Genomic DNA, 21,713 nt, shown 5'->3' with positions numbered 1-21,713 from the left:
TATCAGCCCAGAGACAGCACAGAGAGGAATCTACATAACAAACCTCACTGAAATAACCCTTATCTTCCATTAGCTTTCCCTATATATTTTCCTTCCCATGGTTTGCCACTCTCAGAAGCCTAAAACCCTTTTCCTTTGGCTTGCCATTTCTCTACAAATTTATTGGTTTTTGTTAAGATGCTACAAGCCTAAATTCTAACCACCCTTCTGAATGACTCTTCACTGTTCACTCTTTCTCCCTCCTGTATGAGCTCTACACCGTGTTAATAAACTCTATTTGTTTTTCTCTTGTTAATCTGTCTTTTGTCGGTCTAATTTGCAGGGCCCCAGGTAATAAATCTAAGAGGGTAGAGGGAAAAGGTTTTTTCCTTGTCTACAGTACTCCTCGATACTCCTACCCTTGGTGGTGGGCTAGCCTTAATGACTCTATTCTCAGAAATGGAATCAACCAAAGTGGTAATGTGTAAATTTAGTCATAAAAGGTCATATTTTAGGTCATAAAAGGACTATACATTCCTCCACTTTCTGAAAATAATAAAGGAAGGAAGTTATGCCATATTGTGGGAACACACAAACAGCCTACAGAGACATCCACATGATGAGTGGTTGAGGCTTCCAGCTGAGAACCAGAGAGGAACTTCGGCCACCTGCCAAAAGCCATCTGAATGAGCCATCTTGGTAAATCCCCAGCACTACGCAAGCCTTCAGATGACCACAGCTTGGCCAGCGTCCCGACTGCAACTACATGAGAGCTTCTGGACAAATCCACCCAGCTCAGACGTTCTGGAATTCTTGACCTAAGAAACCTTGAGATCATAAATATTTGTTGTCTCAGGTGACTAAAGTTTTGGTGTAATTTGTTATACGACAGGTATAACTAATACAACAAGGAAATTAAGTGTTTCAAGGAAAGCGTGATCAATGGCCATGCAGCTTAGAAGTCGAATGGAATTTAGCAGAGTGTGTCCATGGTTACCTTCTGGGGTGTGCTGAGTCCTGTGGGACTGTTCCAGAGTTGATGAAGTCTAACAAAACTTTTGTAGGAGCTCCTTGGCCAGGATGAGGACAAATGAAGCTGGCCATCATTTGTTTTCTCACATATGAAATGCTGGAGGGGAAGAAAAGAAAGGGGCATGTGGGGCTTCTCTAGAATCAGTCCTCCCTTTTTAGACAATTTTGGCCCATACCAGTGTGAAGTTGGAAAAGCCTTATTTTTTTTTTTTAATGTTTATTTATTTATTTTGAAAGAGAGAGAGCAATCAGGGGAAGCACAGAGAGAGAATCCCAAGCAGTTTCCATGCTGCCAGCATAGAGCCTGAGGTGGGGCTCGACCCCGTGAACCAAACCATGAGATCATGACCTGAGCTGAAATCAAGAGTTGGACGTTCAACCGACTGAGCCACCCAGGTGCCCCAAGAGCCTTAGGTGTTCTTTTTTTAATTTAATTTTTTAAAATTTATATCCAAATTAGTTAGCATATAATACAACGATTTCAGATTCCTTAGTGCCCCTTACCCATTTAGCCCATCCCCCCCCCACACCCCCTCCAGTAACTCTCTGTTTGTTCTCCATATTTATGAGTCTCATGTTTGTCGCCCTCCCTGTTTTTATATTATTTTTGCTTCCCTTGCCTTATGTTCATCTGTTTTGTCTCTTAAAGTCCTCATATGAGTGAACTCATATGATGTTTGTCTTTCTCTGACTGACTAATTTCACTTAGCATAATACCCTCCAGTTTCATCCACAGACTTGCAAATGGCAAGATTTCATTCTTTTTGATTGCCGAGTAATACTCATTGTATATATATACCACTTCTTCTTTATCCATTCATCCATCGATGGACATTTGGGCTCTTTTCATACTTTGGCTACTGTTGATAGTGCTGCTGTAAACATGGGGGTGCATGTGTCCCTTAGAAACAGCACATCTGTATCCCGTGGATAGATGCCTAGTAGTGCAATTGCTGGGTCGCAGGGTAGTTCTATTTTTAGTTTTTTGAGAACCTCCATACTGTTTTCCAGAGTGGCTGCACCAGCTTGCATTCCCAAGGAGGCTTATGTTTCTAGAAAGGCACTAATTACAAGTCCTTCCTGGGCCTTTGGCCAGAAGGCTTATGGAGAAAATCAAATAAACGAATATTCTCTGCTACTTCTCTGAATTCCTCTGAAGTCAGGACATCTGTTGATGCCTTTCTTATATTTAGTAAGTGATCAAAAGTGATTCGTGTGCTTCAGTCCATAATCACCTGACCACACAACTCTTGAGGGGGAAAATGTCCCAGGAATCTGACTTCAGTTTCCACTTCTCACCTAAAACTCGTCTCTCAAAAATATCACAGAACCATGTGCCAGATCGACCAACCCTTTCTTGGTTGCATACTTTTTGACATAGATCAGCTAGTTTGGTGAGAGAATGAAGCTGTATACAATGAATTAACTTCTTTGCTTGTTTTTTTTTTTTTTTTTTTTTTTTATAATTCTCAACCTAGGTATATTTTATTAAGCCATCTTTTTTTTTTTTTCTTATGCATTCTCAAGACTGGCCTTTTCTATGCATGTATGTTTCATTTTATTTATTTATTTATTTATTTATTTTTATTTTTAAAAATTTATATCCAAATTGGTTAACATATAGTGCAACAATGATTTCCGGAGGAGATTCCTTAATCCCCCTTGCCCATTTAGCCCATCCCCCCTCCCACAACCCCTCCAGGAACCCTCAGTTTGTTCTCCATATTTAAGAGTCTCTTATGGTTTGTCCCCCTCCCTGTTTTTATATTATTTTTGCTCCCCTTGCCTTATGTGCATCTGTTTTGTCTCTTAAAGTCCTCGGATGAGTGAAGTCATATGATGTTTGTCTTTCTCTGACTAATTTTGCTTAGCATAATACCCTCCAGTTCCATCCACAGAGTCGCAAATGGCAAGATTTCATTCTTTTTTGATTGCCGAGTAATACTCTATTGTATATATATACCACATCTTCTTTATCCATTCATCCATCGATGGACATGTGGGCTCTTTCCATACTTTGGCTGTTGTTGATAGTGCTGCTATAAACCCGGGGGTGCATGTGTCCCTTCAAAACAGCACACTGGTTCCCGTGGATAAATGCCTTGTAGTGCAACTGCTGGGTACTAGTTATGTACCATTTGGGGGCAGAATTGAGAAAACAGTAACTCAGATAACTTCCGGTGTTCTGCGGCTCAGAGGAGGAACCCTCGTTGAGAAAGACACTCACAAGCATGTGTTGGATTTCAGGGTTGCTTCAGCTTGAAGAATTCTGGCTAACTCAGCATGAGGCCACTGAGCTCCTGAATAGGCTGCTCCATATTTAGACACTTACTATGGTGGCTTGTTTACTTGTTTCTTATGTTTTATTCACTTTTATCATTTTAGCTTTTGGTCCCTTTAATCATTCAGTCTTCGATTTGAAGTGATTTGGCACAATTCAATTGTTCGTAATGTGCTTTGTCTTTTCTTACTATTTTATACCTCTTTTTTTTTTTTCATTTAAAGTGCTTGTTCTCCGTGATTGTTTTTTTTAATTTTTTTTTTAATACTTATTTATTATTGAGAGACAGAGAGACAGAGCATGAGCAGGGGAGGGGCAGAGAGAGGAGGAGACACAGAATCCGAAACAGGCTCCAGGCTCTGAGCTGTCACCACAGAGCAGAGCCCGACACCGGGCTTGACCCCATGAACCGTGAGATCATGACCTGAGCTGAAGTCGGACGCTTAACTGACTGAGCCACCCAGGTGCCCCATCTTTATTAATTGCTTTTTAAAAAATAATTTCTTTTCTGTTAGTTTACTAATTGGGAGTCATAAGCCATGCTAGGGTGAGCCATGCTATATGTGATCCATACCAGAAGCTAAGGAGGACAGAGGATTCTTCCCTCTAGGTCACCTTTCTAGGTCCCTTTAAGGACACCACATTCCCTTCCTGTTTCAAAAAGTTGTAACCTGATTGATATGGGAGACCCAGCATCCAGAAGATCCCCCAAGATCAAGTGCGATGGCCGCTGACATTTCCATCCCCCAGAGTACATGTCCCTATAATCAATCCTCTGTGCTTAAGTGAGGTGGGACCCAAGCATAGGCTGGATTTCACTTTCAAGATTAGGTTATGTTATCTGACAAAGGTGAAGGGATTCTGCCTATGTATTTAAGGTTCCGGATCAGCTGATGACTTTGAGTTCATCAAAAGGGAGATTATTCTGGATGGGCGTGACCTAATTAAGTGAGCCCCCCGCCCCCGCCTTTTTTTAGTTTATTTATTTATTTTGAGACAAGGTGTGTATGTGGGGGAAGGGGAGAGAGACAGAGAGAGAATCCCAAGGAGGCCCCCGTCAGCAGGGAGCCTGCTGGGCGGCTCAAACCCATAAACCCTGAGATCACGCCCTGAGCTGAGGTTGGGCGTTGACCGAGCCACCCAGGTGCCCTTAGGCGAGCCATTAAAAGATACAGGGCCTGTCCTAGAGTCAGAGATTGGATGTATGAAACAGATTCCACTGCCGGCCTTGAGGAGGTCGGCTGCTATGTTTCTTGTTCGTTTCTTGTGGCCATAACTTTTCTTTTTTCACTTTTTTAGTGACATCTGATGTTCACTGAAATTTTACAGTGTGCCAGCATCAGTCCAAGTTTTTTTTCACTGACCTATATATGAGTATAGTTGACACACGATGTCCCACTGGTTCCAGCTGTACGACATCGTGGTTCCCCAACTGCACGCGTCACACTGGGCTCACCACGAGTGCAGCTACCATCTGCCACCGTGCAAGGCTAGTGCAGTGTCATTCCCTGTGCTGGACCTTTCAGCCCAGTGGGCTTGCTCATTCCGTAACTGGAAGCCTGTACCTCCCACTCCCCTCCTCCCATGTTGCCCATCTCCCCTACTCCCCTCCGCAACCACCAGTTTGCTCTCCGCGCTCACGGGGTAGGCTACTTTGTTCAAGTGGCCTGTGAAGGCCACACGGCAAAGGGCCTGAGACCTAGCTGCTGACCCCAGCTAACACCCAGCAAGGACACGGGGACGCCAGTCCTACAAGTGCAAGGAAGTGGACTCGGCCAACAACCCAAGTGAACTTGGAAATGGGCCTTTCTGCAGGCGAGCCTCCCCATGAAAACAAACCAGCTGACCCTTTGATTTCTGTGTTGTGGCCCCATGAGCAGAGGATCTAAAACATGCCAGACTCCTGACCCGTGGAAGCTGTACGATAGCAACTGTGTGTTGTCTTAAGCCACTAGGCGTGTGGTCATTTGTTCCACGTGGGTAAAACCTAATGTGTCACGTGATATCATACTGCTAACCTTCCGGAACTGCTGAAATGGAGCAGTTTGTTCCCATCGTAACGTCAAGGTTCTCACTGAGGAGGTACAGCCTACCATTTCTATCCTCCTCTAAACCCTGTGGACACTGAGCAAACTCTCTGCACTCACCACCACCTATCAGGAAGGGGAGCTACAGTCGCTTAAGCGCCCGACTCTGGCTCAGGTCGTGATCTCGCAATTTGTGAGTTCGAGCCCACTGTCGGGCTCCGTGCTGAGAGCTCAGAGCCTGGAACCTGCTTCGGATTCTGTGTCTCCCCCTCTCTCTCCGCCCCTCCCTCCCTCACCCTCTGTCACTCTCTCAAAAATAAATAAAACATTTTTAAAAAAGGGGGGGGGAACTACGTGCCAAGTTCCATTTGCAGAAGGATTTTTAACATAAAAATGGTTAAGGTTAACAAATAAAAGTATGGGGTCTTCAGCCTTCCAACAAGACTCCTTGGAAGGAAGGAAGGTAGAAGGACCCCTACTTTGTGTCACAATTATATCTTCCAAAAATGGGTCAAACAACGTTGCCCTTCCCATGTGATCTCATAAAGTGGCTTTGACACTCCTCCCGTTGAGAAGTGAGTCTGCGTCCTCTTCCTTTGACACTGGGCAGACGTAGGACAGTAGTACCACTGTGACTTCCAAGCTAAGTCACCAGAACATTCATTCTGGAAGTTTTCAGCCACCAAGGAAGCAGTCTGATTACCCTGAGGCCACCATGCTTGGAGCTCCCTGACATCAGCCCAAGCAGGAGACCACATGGAAAGGCACTGTGACTACATGAAGAGAGTGAGGTGCTTCACCAGCCCCAAACTCTTCAGATCCCCTGCTTTTCTGGCTCTAGCCAGTTGACTACAACCATAGAAAAGACCCCAAGCCACAAGTGCCCAATAACTGGGAAAAATAAGCCCACTGACCCAATCAAAGGAGGGAGGCAGAGACTCAGAGCACATTGAAGCGAGGCTTTAATTGATGTTTTTGCAAGAGCGGGTGTCTGATGGACAGACACACTCGGAGAAGTTACAGCAGACAATTTATCTCCTAGTGTGCAAGTCCCTCCCTGGCTCCTCATTGGCTAAGTACTACAGAGGCAAGTCCCTCCCTGGTTTCTCATTGGCTTAGTACTACAGAGGTTACAGCCTTATTGGGAAGTCGCCTATGCCCATAAGGCAAAAAGGAGTCTGATTGGAACAAACATACATTCCTTGAGGTGACGCAGAAACTTTCAGTCCCTCCTCCCTTTCTTCTACGACGCAAGCTCATTGCAAAGCCCACGAAAATAAGCCCGCGTAAAGGAGAGGGGAAGAAGAAGAACCAGGAAGTGAAGTGTCTAAAGGTTTGGGACTCCACTGTCGGGGTGGGGGGTTTACATATTTCCAGCAGGTTGTAAATGTACTGTTAACTGGACAGTACCGTTTTATTTAGTATTTCTGAAAATGAATCATTTCCCTTACTTCTCACACCAACCCCTTGCAAATTCCTGACCCACAGAAACAGTGAGAGAGAGCGAAGCTATTGCTGATGTTTTATGTCATTAAATTTTAGGGTGATTTGTTACTTTGTTAGGCAGCAACAGATAACCAGGGGCATTTTAGTTTCAAATCCTTCCTTAGGTCAATCTGCCCCCTGCATAGTTCTGAGTCTTGACTGGCCTCCCTTCTACTCTTACCTACTCTGCCCCATAACCCTGAGCAGAATTATGAAAGGTCTCCTTGGTGTGTAAATTGCCTCAATCCCCTTACTTTGTTTTGAGATTGAGGAGAATTTGCCTAAAATTGGGATTATCCTCTAGTCTTGAGGCACCTGTGTTTTTGCTGGATTAACCAAGACACAAGAAGACCACAGTTAAAAGTTATGCTCGAGATGGGGCACAGAAGGCATAAAAACAGGACACTGACCTCAAGGAATTTACAATCTATTTAGTGTTTTTTAAAAGTCAAACAGGAGTGCCTGGGTGGCTCAGTCGGTTGAGCGTCCGACTTGGGCTTGAGTCATGATCTCATGGTCTGTGGGTTAGAGCCCCACGTCAGGCTCTGTGCTGACAGCTTGGAGTCTGGAACCTGCTTCGGATTTTGTATCTCCCTCTCTCTCTGCCCCTCCCCCGCTCATGCTCTGTCTCTCTCTCTCTCTCTGCCAAAAATAAATAAACATTAAAAACAACGATGCAGTCTCTGTTGAGAAAACCTCTGGGGCACTATGTTGCTCAAAGTAGAATGATCATTTCATTTGTTACCCAAATCTAACAGTTTTGAAAGTGAAAGGGAACACTATTACTAATCACCTTGGGAAACCAGGCATAAACTGGCACTATCCTGGGCAAACCAGAACATGTGGTCCTCAGAGCCACAGGAACGTACTTCGGGAGAGCCATGAGAGCTCTTACTCCTTGTCAAACCATAACTTTGGTTAAACCCAACCTCTTCTCCCGCTCTGCGCCTGTTCCCAGCAGCTGAACATGGCTGGGAACCATACACAGCTATGCTGACTGCTCAGCTCTGAACCCATGCCCATTTACCACACGTGACTCTTGGTGCTACATAGCAAACATGCCATGTTTCCCGCTCTCCCGGACAACGCTTTCACCTCTCTCTCTCCTTCCTCCCAAACTCCAACGCGTCCTCCTTCATCCTCGCTCTGAGTCAAGGGCCCTACTCCATCCACCTCTCTGCTCCTGTGCCCATACGCTCTGCCTCCTCCGTGCTGTGTGGATACGCTGTCTGTGCTCCAGGATGAGGAAAACCCCTCTGCTCATACACTAGGTCTTATCTCCTCTCACCCACTCAGGATTCTGCGCCCACAGTTCTCCTCTGTCTCTCCTGTTTCATCAGTGTTTCCCTTAGGAGGAACATGCTGCTGTATATCCTGTTTTGATGTTTTTTAGGTTTATTTATTTATTTTTGAGAGAGAGAGAGCGAGCAGGGGAGGGGCAGAGAGAGGGAGGGAGAGAGAATCTCAAGCAAGCTCCATGCTGTCAGGCTGTCAGCATGGGGTCCAATTCAGGGCTCGATCTCACAAACCGTGAGATGAAATCAAGAGTCCCGTGTTTAACCAACTGAGCCACCCAGGTGCCACTATCTCCCGTCTTTAAAAAACCCTCTCTTGCCTTTCTGGCAGTGATGTCCTGCCCCCAAGAACATACCCCTCACAAAGGACCTCCTGCGCCCATCCCCAGAAGAGGAGAAGAGGAAGCACAAGAAGTGCCTGGTCCAGAGCCCCAACTCCTCCTTCATGGACATGAAGTACTCAGCGTGGGACAAAATCACCACTGTCTTCAGCCACGCACAAACAGTGGTTTTGTGTGTGGGCTGCTCCACCGTCCCGTGCCAACTGAAAGGAGGAAAAGCAAGGCTTACACAAGGATGCTCCTTCAGACAGGAGCAGCAGTAAAAGTAACCTAAATCAACATGAGTGGGAAACTATCCCAATAAACTGATTTTGGACACAAAATAATTAATAATAATAATAATAATAATAATAATAAATAAAGTAAAAACCCTCTATTGATTCCATTTTCCCTTCCAGTTATGACCCCAACTCATTCCCTCCCCTCACACAAGATTATTTGAAAGAATACTCAGTCTCCAATTTATCTCCTTTCGTACGACCTTCAATCCACCCCCGTGAGGGTTTTGCCTCCACCACTCCACCAAAACCGTTCTGGCCATGTAGCAAATGAGCTCCACATGCCACATCAGGGGACAGTTCTCATCCTGTCAGCAGCATCTGACAAAGAGCATCTTCTAAGACTTCCTTGAAAGACGTTTTCCCTTGGCTTATAGGGCACTACGCTTACCTGGCCTGATTCCCGCCTCTCTGGCCACTCTTTCATAGTCTTCTTTGCTACACCCCCATCCTAAACGTTGGGGTGCTCTGAGATACTCAGTTTTCTATCCGTATTCACTCCTTCGGGGATTTTATTCAGCCTCACAGCTTTCAGTCCTATCTTTCTCTGGTGATTCTTCAACGCGTACCTCTAACCTTGATCACCCAATCGTCCATCCAACATCTCCACCTGGATGTCTAACAGGCATTTCAAATTTAACGTGTCCAAAATTGAATGCCTGTGTTCGCCTTAACGGTGCTCCTTCTTCGGTCTCACCAAACATAGACAGATGGCAACTCCATTCTTCCAGCTACACGAACAAAAAACTTTAGTGTTATCTTTGACTCCTCTTCCTCTTATGCCCCACAGCCAACCCACGAGCAAGTCCGGAGTATTCTACCTTCCAAATGTTTCCAGATTCAGACCGCCATCATCTCTCACCTCCTAACCATCGCCTCTTACCACTATCTCTCACCTCCCAGCTTACCTTCCTGCTCCTGCTCCGGCTTCCCTCTCGTCTTGTCTATTCTCATCCGTTAAATCCTAAGTCAGATCACGTCACTTCTCTCCTCAAAAGTCGTATTTCACTCAGGGTGAAGAGGAAAGCATTCCCCTTCCCTGTCACCTCTTTGACCTCTTCTCTTCCTTTCCCTCTCGTTCACTCCGCTGTAGCTTGTTGAACCCTGCTGTCCTTCCAACACACCAGGCCTGTGTTTTTGTTGATGCTGTTTCGCCCACATAGGACGACCTTCCCCCAGATATCCTTATGGCTACCTCCCTCATTTCCTTCAAGGGTTAATCCAAAGGTCATTTTCTTAATGAAGACTTCCTTGGTCACTATCAGAGTCAGCATCCAAAATGTCCCCTAATGATTGCCTCTTGATCCCCATACTCCCATGTTCTCCCGTCATCCCTTCCCATGTCGTACTAGGGCTGGTTTGTGTGGCAGCAGCAGTGATGGTATGCCGCTTCTGAGGTTACGTTATAAAAGCCTGCAACTTGCACCTTGGGCATGCCATCTCTTTTTCTCGAGCCATTCTCTCTAGGTAAAGCGAGCTGCCATGTCATGAGCAGTCCTATGCAGACAGGCGAGGAACTGAGGTCTCTTGCCAAGAGCCATGTAGGTTGAGCATGGAAACTGATAGCCCATGCCTTGACTGTGATTTCATGAAAGACCCTGAGCCAGAATCACTACTTAAGCTCCTCTTGTCTTTCTTACCCTCAGAAGCTGTGTGAGACAGTAAATGTTTATTGTCTTTGGCTGTAGAGTTTGGAGATAATTTGTGAGACAGCAATAAATAATATTGACAACATGTCCAAACCCAGCCCCTGAGATATTATATCGACTTTCCTGTTTTATTTTTTTTCTTCTTAGCATTGATTACTATCTAGGATCTCTCTCTCTTTTTTAATGTTTTTGTTTATTTTTTAAGAGAGAGGGTGCAAGTGGGGAAGGGGCAGACGGAGAGGGGGACAGAGGATCTGAAGTGGGCTCTGCGCTGACAGGCTGACAGTAGCTAGCCTGACATGGGGCTTGAACTCACAAACCATGAGATCATGACCTGAGCTGAAGTCGGACACTCAACCAACTGAGCCACCCAGGTGCCCCAGCATCCATTATTATCTAACATATGATATATATTTTTTTATTTACCTTGTGTTTGTCCCTCTCTGCAGCTAGGATGTAAACCGGCAGGGATTTTTGCCCCTTCTGTTCACTGCCAAACTCCAGTGCCTACAACAAAGTCTGGCACGTAGTAGGCACCCAACAAATTTTTGTCAAATGAATGCACAAAAGAATGAATGGATCTGACATCAGCTTTTAGTCTTAAATTCTCCTACATAAATTCAGTTATAACCCTAATCATTTACCCACAGTTTTCCCAGTATTATTTTTAGTACCCAAACCTGTATGGCCAGTTGTGCCGCAACGCAACGTATGCTACTAAAAATAACCACGCTATACAAATGCTGTGCGATGAAAACCACGGGCTTGAGGGAAAAGTGAGGTTAGAAGGCACAATACCCAAACGCTCTGTTACTAACAACAATGAAAGACAGGGGCCTAATGAAATGGTAGTACGGTCTATACGTGTTAAACAGTTGAGAAATACGTAAACGCTACAATAAATATAGCATTATACCTCAACGCAGATTTGAACTTTGCATATGGAAGTGGATGTTGGACGGGGCACAAACTTCTGGGTTACTGTGAAGTGCTAAAGGGGGGTTATCTGAGATTGGAAAGAAAATGATAACACCAGATACCAAAGGGTATGGTTTATAACACCGTGAACTTAGGTGGGGGCAGACATTCGAGGGGTGTGCTTGTCTACATCTTATGTATTCCCACCCTGCTTGGTTCAGCTGGGTGCGTTTTTCTCTGCCTAATGTTTTCCAGGGCAAAATCAAGCATAAGCAAATGCAAAAATCACATCATGTTCAAATTGCTCCCTAATATATGAATCAGATTGGAACAAATTCATGTTTTCAAAACAAGCCTGACAGCAGAACCGACTGTATCTTTGTTTATAACATGGTCTAAGGTCATTCTTTCTCCTTTTTGCCTGGCCAATTGTGCCTTCGCTGCAAGGTTTATTTTCCCTTGCCTCTGTTATTACCTGTATTGACTTTATCGTCTTTGAACATTCTCAGGCTTCCTTCTCAATTCTATCTTATTGCCATCTTGATATCTTATCAGTTCACTCTACACTTGATCGTGTCTCTCTCTCCAGCTAGCTATAAACTACTTGAGGGCAGGGGTAGCCTCCAACTCACTGTGTCCGTTTGCTCATCTTCCAGTACTCATCCTAGGACCGCGTCTTGCATACAATGGACGTTGGAAAACTCTGTTGGTTTGATCTCAAGGCAGGACTACATGAGGCCTTTTCCATCTCATAGCTTGATACCTAATGAAAGCAGTACAGTCACTTCCGGAGAAACTCAAACCAAGATTGAGTACGAGAAACCAAAGCCTAAGATCAAAGATGAATGTGTTAAGTCGGTAGCGAATCCCAAGAAAGGGGCAGTGTTCAATGACTACCACTTGGCTGGTTTGATCAGGCATTTAATCCTAGAATGCCCGAGTCTTTGACAGAATTTTGAAGAAAAGAAAGATAATTTTGACTCCGAATTTAAAATGTCTTACCTATGGGGCGCCTGGGTGGCTCAGTCGGCTAAGCCTCCGACTTCGGCTCAGGTCACAATCTCACTGTCCGTGGGTTCGAGCCCCGCGTCGGGCTCTGTGCTGACGGCTCAGAGCCTGGAGCCTGTTTCAGATTCTGTGTCTCCCTCTCTCTGACCCTCCCCCGTTCATGCTCTGTCTCTCTCTGTCTCAAAAATAAATAAACGTTAAAAAAAAAATTAAAAATAAAATAAAATAAAATGTCTTACCTAGAAGGAAAGGAGTCCTTGATACTGGATACCTAAATTAATACCTCCCGAAAAGTGAAGGATGGGTTGAGATTACATTTCTCTCCAAAGATAGCAGGCAAGGCCCCAGAATGGGCGATGAGGGTGATCTAGGTATCAAAGATTAGGCCTTGGGGAAGGGAGTGGGGTGACTTTGGTGCTTCACTGACGGGGCACAGACTTAAGAAGCAAAAATGGGTCAGGCCACATCATTGCTCATTCTAGAGGCATCATTCAGATGGCAGTTTCTGGGAACGTTCTTTCTTTTCTTTTCTTTTTTAGTTTATTCAAGTAGTCTCTACATCCAACGTGTGGTTCGAACTCACAACTCTGAGATCAAGAGTCCGCATGCTTTTCTGACGGAGGCAGCCAGGCACCCCTCTGTGAACTTTCTCTATGCCAACTGGAAATGAGTCTTTCAAAGGGAGACTGACAATCCACCTGCATCCAAGTATGCCTCAGGATAGGGGAGGCTATGAGGACAGGGAGTGGTATAGATAGTGCATAATGCTAGAACTCATTCTAGGGGTCTAAGTAGGGTATATGGCCCAAACAATCAAAACCCTGCATTATTAACTCAAAATTAAGACCTCAAGCTTACAGTTATTTTATATGTGCCTTACCTATTCATCAGCAGAAGCTGAAATCTCTCCTTCACCTCTACAACTCAGAAGGCTCTTTCTCAGGGGGTCAACCTCCCCTCGTCTTCTTAAGGAGCCCAGGGGCCCTTGCATTTCCCTAAAGTGGAGGAGGAAAACTGTTAGGTTTACTGTAGGGGCCCTGTAAATTAGGCTGGTAAAAGACAGATTAACAAAACAAAAACGGAAATTTATTAACATGTGCATTGAGCATACGCACAGGAGTACCCAATGATGAATAATTCAAAGAGGTGGTTAGGACTTGGGTTTATACAGCAGCGTAAAAATAAATTTTTAGGGAAGTGCCGAGAGAAAGGAAAAGGACTTTGAGTTTCTAAGGCAGCAGTTGGTGGGAAGGTCAATATATGAGAGAACTAATGGCTGATAAAGTTTCAGTAAAGTTTGTTAAATAGGTTGCTCTGGTGCCATCTCTGGGCTGATAAGGGTCTAGAGTTGTCTCCAGTCATTGACCTCTGTTCTTCCTGGTAGAGCAGGGAGGGGGGACACCTTTACAAATTTATGTCCTGCTTTTAGGCAAACAAGGGGAAGTCGGAGCTTTTCTCGTGTCTGCTTCTTCTCAATTGCCTTCAGCTCAATGTAATCCTTTGCCAACATGCCATATTTTAGGGTAGCATATTCTGCTACCTACCTTCATTAACACTCTGTGAGTAGGCTCCCCAAGTCCCCATCCTAGCTCATGTCTGCAATAACTTAATTTCTACTTTATTGAACTTCCTTGGGAACTCTGAGCCATTGCCCAGCACTAGCTGCCTGGATCCAATAGGATTATTCTCAGATTCTGGGAAACAGTGCCACCCTTTGTGCCCACACCTTGTATTGGCCAGGGGACCTTCCCATATATCAGAGGCAGCTGGTGGAGGACGATTAGGTCATGTCAGGAGGCACACATGAACATGCCAGAGGGGTGAGGCAGCATGTAAGGCTCTCGTTGTCCCAAGTCTTGTCTGTGGGACAAGTCAAGTCATGGCTGTGCCATGTGGATCAGGAGAGCTATGAACATGGCTGCTGCTGTGGCTACTATGGCTCACTGGGTGCTGAAAAAACACAATAATGCCTCTGTCCCTGTCCTCTGTTGCCAGAACTCGGAACTAATTACAAATATGCTCAATGGTAGTCCATCCCAAACCTTAATATTTTTTCTCTCCTCTGCCCTCCCCTAACCTGGGGAGTGCAGGTGGAGGATAATCTGAGATAAATGGCCTGGGAGGAGTCAGGAGGAAACTTCTGAAAAGCTGATTTTCCAGTTTGGCTGGCCAGTAGGTTGCCAGCCACAGACACCCTACCCTCCTCCCAGACACTGCCCACAGATCAGAAATTACACCGCTGTTCATTTCACTGAAGGGAATTGACAGGTTTGATAACGAAAGACAGTCAAATAAACCCTGCAATGGTTTATAAATATGTATAGATTGGTTGAATACTTGGGAGTCATGATGATCTTTATAGAAGATGATGAAATTGAACATATTAGGATGAAAACAGCCACGTGAATAATGCTTTTTATAAGTAAGCTCCAACAAAGGTATTTTGGTTTTTTTCCTAACCTCTGGGAAACAATTTTATAATTGTAATTGTAAAATGTTGACTCTTCATTTATAACATTCCCCCCTACAACTGGGAAGATGTCTCAACAACAGTACCAAAACCTTTCAGTCCAAGAAAAGAGTTTTGAATTGGTATAACCATGATGGTGTTGAGTGCCCATTTCTACCTGGGAATGGCTTGGAGTTCTAGGGCAGGCAGCAGCTCCCTGGTTTGCACGAAGGACATCAGAAGAATAATGAGATTCTGTGTCCTGGGCTCTGAGGCCCTTCCAGAGCCCTTCAGTCCACCCTGTGGAGGCCTAGAGACCTCTCCTCATCTCCTATCATTAGAGATTGTGTTAGTCAGCTCAGGTTACCATAACAAAGACTGTGTTAGCTTGGGCTGCCATAACAAAATACCATAGACGGGGTGGCTTAAATACTAGAAATTTATTTCTCACAGTTCTGGAGGCTGGGATGTTCCAGATCAAGGTCCAATAGGGTCGGTTTCTGGTAAGAGCTCTCTTCCTGCATTATAGATGGCTGCCTTCCCATTGTTTCCTCACACCATGGGGAGAAAGAGAGTTCTGGTGTCTCCTCTTACAGGGCACTAAACCTGTGAGGGCCTCCCGTTATGACCTCATTTAACCTTGATTACTTCCCTACTCCAAATACAGTCACATTGGGAGCTGGGGCTTCAGCATATTAATTTGGGCGGTGGACACAGTTTGGTCCATAGCATTCCATGCTTGCTCCCCACCAAATTCATGGCTTATTGCATGCAAAATACATTGATTCTATACCAATGACCCCAAAAGTCTTACCTCATTCTAGTATTAACCCTGAAGTCTAAAGTCTCATCTAAATATCATCTAAATCAGGTATACATGTTTGAGGTATATTCATCCTGAGACAAAATTCCTCTTCAGCTGTGAACCTGTGACATCAGACAAATTGTGTACTTCCAAAATACAATGAGGGACAGGCATAGGCATTATAAGTAGGAGAAATTCGGGGCACCTGGGTGGCTTAGTCAGTTGAGCGTCTGACTTCAGCTCAGGTCATGATCTCACAGTCTGTGAGTTCGAGCCCCACGTCGGGCTCTGTGCTGACAGCTTGGAGCCTGGAGCCTGCTTCGGATTCTGTGTGTGTCTCTCTCTCCCCCTCCCCTGCTCATACTCTGTCTCTCTCTGTCTCAAAAATAAATAAAAACATTAAAAAAAATTTTTTAATAAATAATTGGGAGAAATCCAAAGGAAGGAATGGGTGATAAGTCCTAAGCAAGTCCAAAACCTAGCAAGCCAAATTCCATTAGATGTTAACTTGAGAATAATCTTCTTTGGGTCAATGCCGTGCCTTCTGGACTCCCACACCCAAGGCTTTAGTCAGAAGCTCTCTGGCCTGTTGAAACCAATGCAATGGACCCACCTTTTGAAACCAAGAAAGCAGCCCTGATAATCTCAATTACTTGAGGGGTTGTTTTTCCCTTTTCTTAAAGAATATCACACATTTGATAAATATCTCTATGGTCCTGTTCTGTAGTATCTAAAAAGTCCAACAGCTTCCCTTCATTTTGTTTTCTCTGTCCTCCTTAGTTCACACTGGCAGTGTCTTTGCTAGTATAATCACATCTCTATGCCTGGCTTCTGCTGAAGTGGCTGATTAAGTCCATGAGTTACAACTAGGATCTCACTCTCTCCCTTTAAGTTTATTTATTTTGAGAGAGAGAGAGAGAGAGAGAGAGAGAGAGAGAGAATAAGCAGGTGAGGGGCAGAGAGAAGGAGATACAGAATCCCAAGCAGAATCCCAAGCAGGCTCTACACTGATGGTGCAGAGCCTGATGCAGAGCTTGAACTCATAAAACGTGAGATCATGACCTCAGCCAAGATCAAGAGCCAAACTCTTAACCAACTGAGCCACCCAGGTGCCCCCATCTAAGATCTCTTTATCAAATGGCTGTTTAGCCACACCCTTAGTGTTCTCTTCAGATCAAGTTTTCTCATTTTTTTTTTACAGTATGGATAGTCTCATAATTTTCCCAATCTTCAAGTTCTGGTTCCTTTTTGCCTAATAATTCCTTCTTCAATCCATCTTTCTCCTTTCATATTTTACTATAAGAGCCAACCATTTGGAATGAACCAAGCCATTCCTTCAATACTATGCTTGGAAATCCTCTCAGTTAAATATCCGATTTCATTGCTTGAAAGTTCCATCTTCCACAAAACACTAGAACATAGTTCAGCCAAATTCTTTCCACTTTATAACAAAGATCACTTTTCTTCCAGTTTATAATAACGTGTTCCTCATTTCCATCTGAGACCTCACCAGAATCGCCCTTGACATCCATATTTCGAGCATGCATGTCAAAAATCTGCCAGCCTCTACCCAGTTCCCATTTCTAAAGCCACTTCCACATATTTAGTTATTTGTTAGAGAAGCACTCCCACTTCTAGGGTTCTCTAGAGAAACAGAACCATATTTTAAAGAAATTTATCGTAAGGAATTGGCTCACATGATTATAAGTCCCAAGAGCAAGTCAGCAAGCTAGAGACCCAGGAGGGCTGATGATGTAGTACCAGTCCAAGTCTCAAGGCCTGAGGACTGGGAGAGCCAATGCTGTAAGTTTCAGTCCAAAAGCTAGGAAGCTTGAGACCCAAGAAGAGCTGATGTTTCAGTTAGACTCCAAAGACAGAAGACCAATGTCTCAGCTCATCAGTCCGGCAGGCGAAATTCCCTCTTACCCAGCCTTTTTTGTTCTGTTTGGGTCTTCAGATGATTGGATGAGGCTCACCCACTTTAAGGAAAGCAAACTTCTTTACTCAGTCTACCAACTCAAATATTAATCTCATTCAGAAACACTATCGCAGACACATCCAGGTTCATGTTTGACCTAATGTCTGGGTCTCCTTGTCCCAGTCAAGTTGACCCATAAATTACCCATCACAGTGATCATCCAGGGAGGTTATAATAGGTGATTTAAACCTTTCTCTCAATAAGCTTTGAATAAGCATATGCTAAGTACAAGGTCCCACTCTTAAGTTCTTTGAATGTCAGTTTAATTCTGTTCAGTATTATTTGGTGCCAATTGTGGCACAGACTGTTACCACAGATGGTGAGCTTGCTTCTACAGAGATCTTGTAGATGCCCACTGAATGGCCTGGTTTAGCTCATACATGCTAGGCCATGGATAGCAATACCGTCAAGACATGGGTAGGACCGTGGGGAGGCAGAAAAGAAGAAGCTATTGTAGATCAGCACTTCTCAAGGAGTATATGAATTACTTGGGAGCTTGTTAAAATGCAAATTCTGGGGGCACCTGGGTGGCTTAGTTAGTAGAGCATCCAAACTCTTGATTTTGGCTCAGATCATTGATCTCTTCATGTGTGGGTTTGAGCCCCACGTGGGGCTCTGTGCTGACAGTGTGGGGCCTGCTCGGGATTCTCTCCCTCCTTCTCTCTCTGTCCCTCCTCCATGTGTGAGCTCTCTCTCTCTCTCTCATTCTCTCAAAATAAATTAAAAAACTAAAAAAAAAAAAAAAAAATTCTGATTCTGATTCAGTAGCTTTGAGGTAGAGCCTGGAGATTTTGCATTTCTAACAAATTCCCAAGTGATGTTAATGCTGCTGGCCCAGGGACCACACTTTGAGTAGCAAGGTGCTAGATGATCTGTAAGTTCCCTTCAGAGCCTTTAAATTTGGTCCAATTCAGCAAGTGTTCATTGAGAGCCAATTATGTGCCATGATACCATGAGGGAGCCAATCAAGGCATGAAATGTGCTTCCGTCCTTTAACGAGCTAATTGAGGAAGGTGGACAAAAGCCACAAGTCCCATAAGTTCAGCAATGGCTCAACCTTCTGGGTCAACCTCTGAGTGTCTAGTTTCTTAGGAAGGCATTCTCCTTGAAATTTTTATATCAGTGCTTTCCCAAGAAGTTTGGTGTCAATTTGTTTTTTTGGTTTTTGTAGAAGCCAGAGCCCTGAAGTGCAGTAGTTCAGCTGCCTAAAAAATTAACCTGAACAGAAGAATAAGAACAACAAAAAATCAGTTAGATGAAAAAGTGTAAGGCTCTTCTTCAGCCCATGGGGGCAGCTGCAGTGGGTTACAACCCTGAGAAAATGAAGAGTGAAACAGGCTTGTGTACAAGGAGGCCTGAGAAAGGACACCTGTGATCCAGGATCAGCGCTCTTCTAGGACGGAACACGGGGGAGATACTTAATGGGGAAGGGCTACCACTGTAGATTGGGGTCATGTGTGCCCTCACGGGAATGGCCGTCGGGTCTATTCAAGGGTCCGTGCTACTCAATAGTCTCTTCCCAAACTAGGACTAGTGACCCTGATCTTTAGGTTCAACCTGGAGCAGCAGACGTAGGGTGGGGGGATGTTGGGAGCTGATCGAGGAACTGCTAATACTATATACGTAGATGGAAGAAAGCAATGGCTCTTGGGAGGTAGGGCAAAGAACACTTGCTGGCACAAAGAAAGAAAGGGGCAGAAGGCTGGCTAGGACCCCTTTTGGCCTTGGCTATTAAATGAAGAGCCACCCACAACAGGGAAACACTTGCTGAGCAGGCCTTTTTACAGTGAATAGCTTGGGCTAGTCTTGTGACCATTGGTGAAGACAGAATCCACTTCCCTGAACAATCCTCCTCATACACCCTAGTTCTGTAGCCCCTACTTGCCCAGTCCTAGCTTCTTTTTCCCCTCCATGGAGGTCCTAGTAAGGTTGAGGGCAACTAGAAGGCCTGATTGAGACCTTCCCTGCCTTGGTCCACTTGGTCCCCTTCCAACACACACACACACACCCCTAACCAGCCCAGTGACTTGAGCTCAGAATGGCTGGAGCTGGTGGGGGTTGGAAAAGGGGGAAGGGGGAGGGAAGGAAGAGGAGAATCAAACAGAAACCTTCTCATCTTTCTATCAGCAGCCATGCAAGGAATATTGTTCAGCATGGCACAAAAGCGGCACTGAAAATAGCTGCAGCCAGAGCAGGGCTGCCAAACACTGCCTGAGATAACGTCTACTTGGAGACACTGGTGTCTTTGTGGGGCTGTCAGTGTCCCTATTGTTCCTGAGCCTATTGCCTGGGGAATATTGTTCCCAGCTTTTGTCTCCCCCGGTTCACTTTTGTTTGCCTTTACTTACCATTTCATTCCTAGCTCCCTTTGTGCTCTCCCATCCCCTCCTTTGTCTCTCCCTCTCTAAGCCTGCCTGTGGCTGTGGATTGGTGCCCAGGGAGACAATAGGCCCTACCCCCTCTCGACCTATGGTCCCACCCTGAACCTCATACAACCACAGCTCCATTCCTTCTCTCCCTCTCCCAAGAGCACCCGAGAAGTCCCAAAGGTGGGACAGCCCTGAGGGAGGGTGAGGTCCAAGGTACCACTCCCCTCCTGGTAACAGCAAGAAAGGGCCCAAGGAATATTTGGACTGCACGGGAAGTCTGAAATGCCTGAAGTGTGTTTCTGCCTCTTTCTAGATCTCTTTTTTTTTTTTTTTTTTTTTTTTTTTAAATAGGTTTTCTGTCCTGTCAAAGGAATAAGGACAGCTCACGCTCCACATCCCCCAAACCCTCTTTCAAGTGCCCAGCATGCACTTCTCTGACCAGGGCACTCGGTTTTCTTCTCCCTCCCTCTCAGCCTGGCGGATCAAAGCGACTTCTGTTTATTTGCACATTCAAATCCAGACTGCCTCCAGTAACCCGATCCAGTCAGGCGCCAGGATGGTGCAAGAAAAGCCCGCCTGCACCCCCTCCCCCATCTAACAGCCCTTTTGGCAGAAGTGGACAAGGAATGGGACAGGGGTCTCCTGGGGTCAGAGTTGGGAGCGGAAGAGGAGCTGTGCAGTGAGAAAAAAACCAGACCGGCCAATGCCTTTAGAATGATCTCTGGTCCTCTCACCTCGATGGCAGGGGGAAACTAAGGCATCAAAAGAGGTTTAGAAACTACAGGAATCAAGCCCTGAGCTTGTCTGCCCACTCCCAGCATATTCAGGTGTCCAACTGCTGTCCTGTGGAGAGATTCCTTCTTAGTTCTGGCCCGGAGAAGGCAGGCCCAGGTAGGACTTAGAGGCTGGGGCTGACTTTGGGTTTCAGGAGCAGTTAATAGAAAGTGCTTTTTCCTCCTACCTCCCCCAACTTCCTGCCTCTAGACAGATGGGGACAGTGATTGGAGAGTCGAGGAAGCTTTTACTTTGGCCGAGAAGGCTGGGAGCAGGGATGTAGCCTGAAGCCAAGGAGGAGGCTCTACCGCACATTGTTCTAGTTCCAAGGACAATGGGAATAGTCTCCAGAGAGTCTTTGTTTCAAAAGCTGGAAATTGGGTAGGGGATTTCCGGAAAGTTTGACTGGAAGCCAAGCTTGGCTGCGAAGTGAGGAGACAGGAGTAGGAGGAAGAGGAGGAGGAAGGGGAAAAGGAAGGGGAGGGGGCAGTCTGGGGTTAGGGGAAACTACCACTAGGCCCTGAGGAAAAATTTGCCCTCCTGATTTCACTGCTCTCAATCCCTGACTGCTCGCTTTAAAAAAATTTTTTTAAATGTTTATTTATTTTTGAGAGAAAGAGAGACAGAGCGCAAGCGGAGGAGGGGCAGAAAGAGGGGGAGACGCAGGATTCGGAGCAGGCTCCAGGCTCTGAGCCGTCGGCACAGAAGAGCCCGATGTGGGGCTTGAACTCACAGACTGCGAGATCACGACCTGAGCCAAAGTCGGTCGCCCAACCGCTTAACCCAGGCGCCCCTCAGACTGCTCATTTTGTCCTGATTCTTGCCTCCGCCCTTCTTACCTACCCCCCCTTTCCTGCCAAAATTAGCCCTAGATTCTTAACACTCCTAAGCATAAATAGTAGCCAAAATAATTTGTTCCTGCATTGAGTGTGACAATTGAGTCTGACCCACCTTTGCAACCCTAGCCCATAGCCCCAAGCCCAGAACAACGTGCAAGCTCAGGAAATGTGTGAATAATAAATGAAGAAGTGTTGACTCCTCACCC

At 45.4% G+C, this 21,713-nt stretch overlaps 2 protein-coding genes across 2 annotated transcripts in view; both read left to right on the top strand.

Annotated features, from left to right (window-relative positions):
- ETNK2 (ethanolamine kinase 2) overlaps positions 1–21,713 on the top strand; it is a 407,034-nt gene that overhangs the window by 104,021 nt on the left and 281,300 nt on the right. The gene's annotated exons all lie outside the window — the stretch shown is intronic.
- LOC125925809 (40S ribosomal protein S27-like) lies at positions 8,434–8,731 on the top strand (the record flags this gene model as incomplete). Its single annotated transcript, XM_049635058.1, has 1 exon — positions 8,434–8,731. A coding segment is annotated over one exon (270 nt), but the record flags the coding sequence as incomplete, so codon positions are not given.

Source organism: Panthera uncia, chromosome F1, assembly GCF_023721935.1.
Source record: "Panthera uncia isolate 11264 chromosome F1, Puncia_PCG_1.0, whole genome shotgun sequence".
Taxonomy (NCBI): domain Eukaryota; kingdom Metazoa; phylum Chordata; class Mammalia; order Carnivora; family Felidae; genus Panthera; species Panthera uncia.
Note: the sequence above shows the minus strand (reverse complement) of the source record. Positions and strands in the feature narration are given on the sequence as shown.